Raw genomic sequence first — 9,105 nt, 5'->3', positions numbered from 1 at the left:
TTGGTACGAGAAGCAGCGCGGCGCCGCGGGTCCGTCCCCAGCCGGGGGTCGCTCCGTGCGCCGCCCGCAGCCTCCAGGCGCGATTTTACCCTAAAAACCTCGCTGTTTCCGCTAAATTCTCATTTAGAACGCGGTTTCGGTGCCTTTTTCCCCGCGGGGGGTGCGAGGCGCGTCCCTCCCGACCCCCCCCTTCTCTGGCCGCACGTACTTGGGGTTCGCGGAGCTCCACGACACCGGCTCCAGGCTCTTGGCGAGCGGCGCGGCGAGGCGGCACACGGCCAGCAGGACACCCAGCAGCCACCGCCCGCCGCGGGGCCGCGCCATCGTCCCTCGGCGGCGGGACGGGCCGGGCGTCAGGCGCCCATCACGCTCCGCCGCCTCCTCCCGCTCCGCTCCCCACCCGCCGCCTCCGCCCGCCCCGCACCGACTGAGGCGCCGCCCGCCGCGGCAGCCGCTCTACCCCTCCGCGCAGGCAGCGCCGCGGACAGCCCGCACGCGCAGCCAATTGCTGAGCGGAGCGGCGGGGGCCTTGCGGGAGGGCACGCCCATTGCGAGTTCTTAAGGGGAGCGCGGAGGATTTTTGCTTTTTTCCTTCCCCCCCCCCGGTTGCCGCCCGTTGTTACCGGGTTACCGGGGGAGGTGAAGAGCTGACAGCGATGGGGACGAGCTGGCGGAGCCCCGGTTTGGGCGCCGCACCGGCCCGTCCCCGTCGTTGTCGAGCTGGTCAGCCCCCCCCCGTGCGCGCCGCGCTTGGCCTCGCCCTCCCTTCCAGCCGCGGTCCTACAGCGCCCCCCAGCGGACGCCGCCGGCTGCGCCCGAAGCGGCGGCGGCCCCGAAAAATTCCCAAAAAATTCCGAAAAATTCCCAAAAATTCAAAAAAAAACCCCAAAAAATCCCCAAAAAAATCCCCAAAACTTCCCAAAAAATTCCCAAAAGATTCCCAAAAAAATCCCCCAAAATTCCCCAAAAAATCCCAAAAATTCCCCAAAAATTCCTCCAAAATTCCCAAAAAATTCCCAAACAATTCATTAAAAATTCCAAAAAAATTCCCCAAAAAATCCCCAAAAAATTCCCAAACAATCCGAAACAATCCCAAAAAATCCCAAAAAAATTCCCGGGACTGGGAGGGGGCTAAAGGGGCTGCACCGGTTTGGGACATTTTTTCCAGCGGACATTTACATTTTTTTATTAAAAAAATAATTAAGTTTTCCTTTTTTTTTTTTTTTTTTTTTTTTACTTTTTTTGAGGATTTTTCAAAGGTTTTTTCATTTTTCTCCATTTTTGAAATAAATAATTTCCACTTCTTTGATGTTTTGGAGGGTCTTGGAAAGATTTCCAAATTTTTTTTTTTTTCAAGGGATTTTTAAAGATCTTTCAATATTTTGGGGCTTTTCTCGAGTTTTTGGAAAATATTTTACATTTCTGGGATTTTTTTAAGCGTTTTTAAGTTTCTTAAACTTTTATTTCCTGGTTTTTAAAAGGTTTCTCTTTTTTTTATGTTTTTGGGGGATTTTAAAGTATTTTCTGACTTTTTTGACTTTATTTAAAGTTTTTATTGGAACTTTTGGACTTTTTTAAACGTTTAAAAATATTTCTTATTTTACCAGTTCTTTTTAAGATTTGGAGGGATTTTTACTTTTTCACCAGGTTTTAAAATTTTTTTCCCCAATTTTTGATTCTTTAAAGTTTTTTTATTTAATTTTTAGTTTACTGGGTTTTTTTAGTATTTTGATGTTTTTGTCATTTTTTATTTTCTTTTTAATTCTTCCAAGTTTTCAAGGTTTTCTATTTTTTGAGATTTTTGCATATTTTAAAGCTTCTAAAATCTTCTTGATTTATTAACTTTTTTTTTCTTTGCCTTTTTTTTTTTTTTAGATTTGGGATGTTTTTTCAGGGTTTTCTTTTTTTTAGATTTTAATTTTTTTTTCCACATTTTCTTGAATTTTTATATCTTTGGAACTCTTTTTAAACGTTTTAATTTTTTTTTAATTTCCAGAATTGTTTGGAGCTTTTCTTCCTTTATTGTTTTTTAACTTTTTAAAGAAATTATTCTATTTTTGAGGGATTTTGAGGTTCTTTTAAAATTTTATTTAAAGTGGGCTTTCATTTCTGTGGCAATATTTTTTATATGTTCTGGATTTTTTGGAGTTTTTTGTAATTTTTGATAGTTTTTTATTTGGGCCGTGAAGATGGAGGAACCAAAATCCAGAATTAATTTGCTTCCCATTAAGAAAATCTTTGGAGTCACTTCACTTTCTATTACAGGAACAATAATAAACCCCTTTGGATTTGGTATAATTTCTATTAATAAAATAAAAACAAAATAAAATCAAACCCCCTCCCGAGTCTGTTCACTTTTTATTAAGGAAATTTTTTAAAAACCCTCAAGTCGGTTCCTTTCTGTTACAAAAATAAACCAACAAATTTTGGCGTCGCTTTCATTTGTGTCGAGAAAATTGAAAAACAAACAAAAAAATTCACTTTAGAGTACAAAAATAAACCAAACCCCCCCCCCTCCCGAGTCCCTTCAGTTTTTATTAAAATAATTCAAATTAAAGCTCGAAAATTCAAAAAATTGGCAGGGTAAGTTCCATTTCTATTGAGAAAATAATAAAATTACACAATCGGGGTCAAATTGGCTCCATATTAATAAAAGTTATGAAAAATCCACGGGTTTAAATGTGATTTTTCTGTCTTTTCCATGAAAACCGAAGTGGGGTTGGCACGTGGGGTGTGGGGGCAGCAGGATTGGGGCTCTTGGGGCCATCCCGAACCACAGGAGAGGGACGAGGAGCAAAAACATCCAAAAATGTGATTTTTTTATAGATGGAGCACTCAGCTGGGTGCTGGGAGCGGGGCCTTGGATGCCCATTCCCTGCCCGTTCTGTGCCCGTTCTGTGCCCATTCCTTACCTGTTCCCTCTCTCCCTGCCCATTCCCTGCCCATTCCTGCCCATTCCCTGTCTATTCCCTGCCCATTCCCTGCCCATTCCCTGCCCATTCCTGCCCATTCCCTGTCTATTCCCTGCCCATTCCCTGTCCATTCCCTGCCCGTTCCTGCCCATTCCCTGCCCATTCCCTGCCCATTCCCTGCCCGTTCCTGCCCATTCCCTGCCCATTCCCTGCCCATTCCCTGCCCGTTCCTGCCCATTCCCTGCCCGTTCCTGCCCATTCCCTGCCCATTCCCTGCCCATTCCCTGCCCATTCCTGCCCATTCCCTGCCCATTCCCTGCCCATTCCCGCTCTCCTGCCCCTCCATCCCGCTGCCATCGGCCGTTTCCATGGCGATGCGGCTCTCCCGGCTCAGGTGGGGATCGGAGCCCGGGAATCCTCTGGAAAGGAGCAGGAGGAGGATGAGGAGGATGAGGATGAGGATGTCCCCACGTCCCCCCTGTGCCCAACCCCGCCCTGCCCGGCCAGGAGGGCACAGGAGGGCACAGGAGGGCACAGGATCCCCTCGGGAACACTTTGGGAACACTTTGGGAACACTTTGGGATCGGAGCCCCAGTGGGGACCGGTTTGGTGCTGTGGGGGATGTGGATCCTTGGGAGGAGGGGAAGGAGCGGGTGAGGCTGGCACAGGCGAGCTTCCAAAGGTCACCAATTTATGGAGAGTGCCACAGCACGGCCACACCTGGCAAAAAATCCAGGAAAAAACCGGATTGTGGCCTCTGCCCACCCCGGAATGCGTCAGTGACACCAAACCCAACACTCACAAGCTGGGAGAGGCCCCGTGGAACAGGAATGGGAACGGGAATGGGAACGGGTCTCATCCAGGGCTTTGGGACATTTTGGAGAGGTGGGAGAATGGGAAACTCTTTCCCAGCCCTCCTGGTGCTGTCCCAGCAGGAAACAGCTGCCCAGGGAAGTGCAGCACCTGGTTTTCCCACCCGGACACGGGAAGGAAGCCTTGGTGACCAACCAGGGTGATTCCTTGGATGGTTCAGGGATAAAAAAACCCAACAAATGAAACGGGAAGTGGTTCCCTGTCTCAGGTGCACCCATGGCACCGGGATCTGGGCTGGGCTCCAGGTGGGAGAAGGAAGGGATCCGTATCCTGGGGGTTGAGCCAGGGGGCTCTGAGCAGGTCCAGGGGACCACAAACCCCACCCATGCCCAAAATCCCAGGGCATGATCCTTGTGCTTCCATGAGTTACTGGGATTTCCACCTCCCTCCCCTTTTCCTGGGGCTGCCGTGGACATTCCCATGCGGATGTCACGAATTTTGGGGGACTCAGCTCCCACACAGCTCCATCCTGGATCCCACAGGACTCTGCTCTCCCCAGAATCCTCAGCTGCAAATGGTGAGGAACAAGAAAGGACATTGTTGAATTCCCAAATTCCTCATCTTTTTGGGGCCCAGGAGCTGCCTCATCCCCAGTCCATGCCGCCATCCTGCAATTCCCACACCGTGTGGATCCTGGACTCTTGGCTTCCCTCTCCTCTCCCTTCACCTAGAAACCTCATTAAAACATTTTTGGGGATGGTCCGGGCGATTTTCCCCTAGCTGCTCCATTGGAAAAGGACTGGACTGGTGAGACCCAGAGTCATTCCCAAAATTCCCAAAATTCCCTCTCTGCTGGCAGAGTCTCTCCGAGCCAAATCAGCCCCTCATCAAGTGATGAGCTGCAGCCCAATGTATTCCACAGCCACTTCACATTTAAATTACCTGAGAAATTTCCGAGGAGCTGGGAAGGAAATAAAAGAAAAAAAAAGAAAAAAAAAAAAAAAGATAAATGGGATAAAACAGAGGGGAAAAAAAATAAAAGAAAAGAAAAAGAGAAATTCGGCTGAACACCAGGAAAAAGTGCTTAAAAAGTGCTTAGTGCAGAAATCCGGGGGATGGTTCCCCCAGGAAAGCGCTGGAGTTATTTAAAACTCACCTAAATAAAACATCGGTGGGGAATAAACTTCTCTCATCCCACAGGCACCGTGGGACCAGGGAGATATTCCCCCTAAGTGTTTTCTAGGATGAAAGGGATGGGATCCCACCGGGCTGGCACGTGTATCCCCAACACCCTGGCAGAGGCACAGCCCTTCTCCCTGAAAAGTGGTTTTTTTCCAAGGAGTCCTGCAGAGATGGGACCAAAATTCGTGATTAACCCAAATCTCTATTAAAAAAAAAAAAAAAAAAAAAAAAAAAAAAAAGGGGTGGGGATTTTTTTTTTTTTTTAATGGGATGCACGCAGACATCCAAAGAGCCTCGTACCCATGGAACAACAGCCAGGCAAGGCAGGATGGGTGCCAGGGAAGCAGAGAAATCAGAGCATCAAAACCAGCAAGGAAGGTGATGTCAAGGGTTCGCCTTTCCCGTGATTTATCCCATCATTCCCCCGCTCAGGCTCCGGGAATCTTGCACCTTCTGCAGATGTGCTGCCTGATTAAAATGATGCAACATTTTTTGCTGGCTGTGTCATAGGATTTTAATTTAAAAAAAACAAAAAAAAAAGCCTCATTTTCCACCTGGAAATCCGGGATCTTCCCATCTGCCCCAAGGGGAGAGGGAAAGGGGGAGCTGGGAGTGTTTAATCCATGGGGAAAGGACAGAGCAGGGAAATGCAGCAGCACGAGGCCATGGGGCTCCAGAGGAACATTTTATGGGGCTGAGAAGTCGCTGCATAATAGGCTGGGGAAGGAAGTATTAAAATCTTTAACCGGTTTTCAGAGCCGCGATAATTAAGGTGTTGCAAGCTACAATTGCCTGGAAAAAAAAAAAAAAAAATCCAAAGGCAGGGAATAAGATTTTTATCGCTTGCAGAAGTGGCCACTCATGGATTTGGGGTTTAAAAAAAAAAAAAAGAAAATTAAAGAAAAATAATAAAACCTTGTAAGAAAGGGGAAAATTCAAAGGTGGCTGAAAAGGGGTTGGGCTGGAGATGGAAAGTGGGAGCTGGGGGAGCAGCTGGCGGCGCTGAGAAGTCAGGGAAGCATTGTCTGGAGTCCAGCACTTTAATCATGATTTTTAATGGAACTGGAGTAGAGGTTTAATCCTAAACATCCTCACTGGAGCAGCTCCCTTTCCTCCAGAGCTCTGGGAAGGGAGGAATATTGGCTTCAATGAACGAGGCCACAGAAATGGGTGAGAGAGGCTGAATTCCCTCCCGGCTCGACAGGACACATCATCCCCCATCTCCAAAATCCATGATTTTGGCTGTGCCCTGGGAAAGAGCAGAGCACGGCTGAGGGCTGACAAAGGGAGAGGGAAAGGAAAATAAAAACCTCGAGAAAAATCCCTGGCAGGCAGCTGGTGCCACCCTAAACATGCAGAGGGGATCCTGAACATGCAGATATTCCCAGAAAACCAAGCAATGCATCCTAAAAACCCCAGCAGAAGTGAATCAGCTCGTTCTGCCAAGAACAAAGGTGAAGGGTGAGACGTGCCGGGGAGCTGCCTTTAGCTCTTTGACCATTATTGTCGAAAATATCAGGAAAATGCCTCAAATTGGCTGGAGAAGGAGCAGCCCTGAATGGCACAGTGGGGGATTACAAGAAGAATAGGGTGGGAAAAGAAACATATAAATATATATATATATATATATATATATATATATATATATTCCTATGTAATTCTGTAGATAGACATGCGGTTATATGTTTATTACTATATATTTATATGTGGGTATACATGGATTTTATACATTTATGCATGATAAAGGCATTTTTGTATTTTAAGATATTATATATGCCTATTTTATATACGTTTATGTATATTATATATATTATATATTTTCTATATTTATATATAGAAAAAATATATAAATATATAAATAGATCTAGAAAATATATAATATATAAATATATATAATATATTTTCTGTATTTATATATTTTAATATATTTATATAAAAATATATATAATATATTTTATATATTTATATATATTAATATATTTATATATAAATATATAAATATATCTATAAGATATATAATATATATGTATATATTATATATTTTATATATATATATTTATATATATATATGAGATAGCGATATGCCCACTGGCGCAGAACTTGCTGGAGGCGGCAGGAATATCCAAGGGGACACTGCCGAGGTCATTCCTTAACATCTCTCTTAATGACCTGCAAAAGGCACCAGCAGCTCGTTAATGACCTGGCAGCGGAGATCAGCAGCTTGTCGCTGGAATTCCCGCAGAAATTCCCACCGCTATCCCGGTGTGCGGGGCCGGCCGCCCTTCCACAGGCTGGGAGACATGAAAGGGGCCTAAATATGCAGAAAGCAGCGCAGGAAACGCCATGGTTTTGTTCGCGGGGGAAGAAAAATAAATCTAATCGGGTCTATGTGGGGCGAGGGATTAAAAAGTTGTTGGAGCGGGAGAGCGGCGGCGGCACCTCGGGAAGGTCGGTGGGGTTTAATATGCAGCTATGCCGGAGATCTCCTCATCCACCTCTCCCAGGGAAAGCACAAAGTGCACTTTCAGGTCAGCGAGCCAGAGAAAGAAGAAGCCCCAAAAAGGAGCAGAAGCTGGAGGAATGCTGTGTAAGCTGAGATTTTCCAACACATGGATCTGTTTTCTTTGGAGCGGCAGCGGCCGGGGGAAGTCGCAAGTGCGGACGAAGCTCCCGCAGGGCTCCGAGAGCAAAGGAAGAGCGGCGGAGGGTGGCAGGGGAGCGGGAGGTGACCTGGGGCTGTGTCCCACCCCCGGGGCAGTGCCGGCAGCCCGAGGCCGTGCCGGGACACGCGGCTGCCGATGGATGTGCCCGAGGCACCGCTGCTCCCAGGGCTGCTCCATCACCTGCCGTGGTGGGCTGGAAAATCCGAGTGCTGTGCCCCCAGGATCAGATCTGCTGTCCCCAGCACCAGCCCTGCTATTCCCAAGGCCGGATCTTCCATTCCCAGTGCCACACCTGCCATCCCCAGGGCCAGACCGACCATCCGTACGATGGGACCGTCCACTTCCAGCATCGCAATTTCCATCCTCAGTGTCACAACTTCCATCCCCAGGGTCAAACTCAGCGTCCTCGGAGTCAGACCTGCCATTCCCAGGGTCACAAGTCCCATCCCAAATGTCAGACCTATTCCCCAGTGCCAGACCTGCCATTCCTAGGGTCAGACCTGCCATTCCCAGGGTCACAACTCCCATCCCAAATGTCAGACCCTTCCCCAGTGCCAGACCTGCAATCTTTAGGGCCAGACCTGCCATTCCCAGGGTCACAACTCCCATCCCAAATGTCAGACCCTTCCCCAGTGCCAGACCTGCAATCTTTAGGGCCAGACCTGCCATTCCCAGTGTTGGACCTTCCATCCCCAGGCTCAGCCTTTCCACATCCAAGGTCAAACCTGCCATTCCCAGTGCCACACCCGCCTCCTCCAGCGTCCCATCTGCCATGCTGAGGGGTCACAGCTGATGCCCAGTGCCAGACCTCCCATCCCCAGTGCCAGGGCTCATCCCCAGTGTCCCACCTGCCATTCCCCAGTGTCCCACGTGCCATGGGCAGGACCAGAGCCAGGACCCTGGTGTGACAGCAGGTTCCTGCCAGCTGCCTGCCGAGGCTGGGGAACGCTGGCTGTGGGCACACGGGCACGGTGCTGCTGTAAGAGGGACCTGGAGGGAGAGGGGCTGGATGGGCTGAGCTGTTCTCCCCGCTCCCGAGCAGCCCCCGGGGCAGGGTCCCGCGGAGCTCCCGGCACGTCCCCACCCGCGTGGCCCGAACCAGCCGGTGATCTCACGTGAATGAGCTCAGAGCTGGCTGCGTCCTGCCAGGATTTACATGGGAGGCTCCAGAGAGTCTGTGTGTACTCGCAAGCCTCCCGCCGAGAGCCACAGCTCTCCCCGAGGGGAGGAGGAGCGGGGCTCCCTTTGCTGCTTCCCCACCTTGCCCTGCCAGCCCCGGCTCCTGGCAGCCGGCCTGCTCCGGGCCCACGCTGCTTCCCGGGCGGCTGCGGGAGCCGGGACGGGGAGATCCAGCCTCCCTGGACACCCCACTGCTGCAGCCCTGTGCCCTGCACTGCTGCAGCCCTATAGCCCTGCACTCCCGTGTACCTGTGGTCCTGAATCCACGGGGTCCTGGATCCGCTGTGTTTCTGCATCCCTGCATCCTCAGTCCTGCACCCACTCAACTAAACTCTTGTAGCCCCTGCAATCCTGTG

At 49.1% G+C, this 9,105-nt stretch overlaps 1 protein-coding gene across 1 annotated transcript in view; it reads right to left on the bottom strand.

Moving 5' to 3' along the window:
• The window catches only part of EFNB1 (ephrin B1), a 48,234-nt gene extending 47,834 nt beyond the window's left edge, over positions 1–400 (bottom strand). The window contains exon 1 of the mRNA XM_021537743.3: positions 209–400. Within this exon, the coding sequence (XP_021393418.2) occupies positions 209–324 (116 nt within the window). The 5' untranslated portion in view covers positions 325–400. The remainder of the gene's footprint in view (positions 1–208) is intronic.
• Between the last annotated feature and the right edge of the window lie 8,705 nt (positions 401–9,105).

Source organism: Lonchura striata, chromosome 4A, assembly GCF_050655825.1.
Source record: "Lonchura striata isolate lonStrDom1 chromosome 4A, ASM5065582v1, whole genome shotgun sequence".
NCBI classification, from domain to species: domain Eukaryota; kingdom Metazoa; phylum Chordata; class Aves; order Passeriformes; family Estrildidae; genus Lonchura; species Lonchura striata.
Note: the sequence above shows the minus strand (reverse complement) of the source record. Positions and strands in the feature narration are given on the sequence as shown.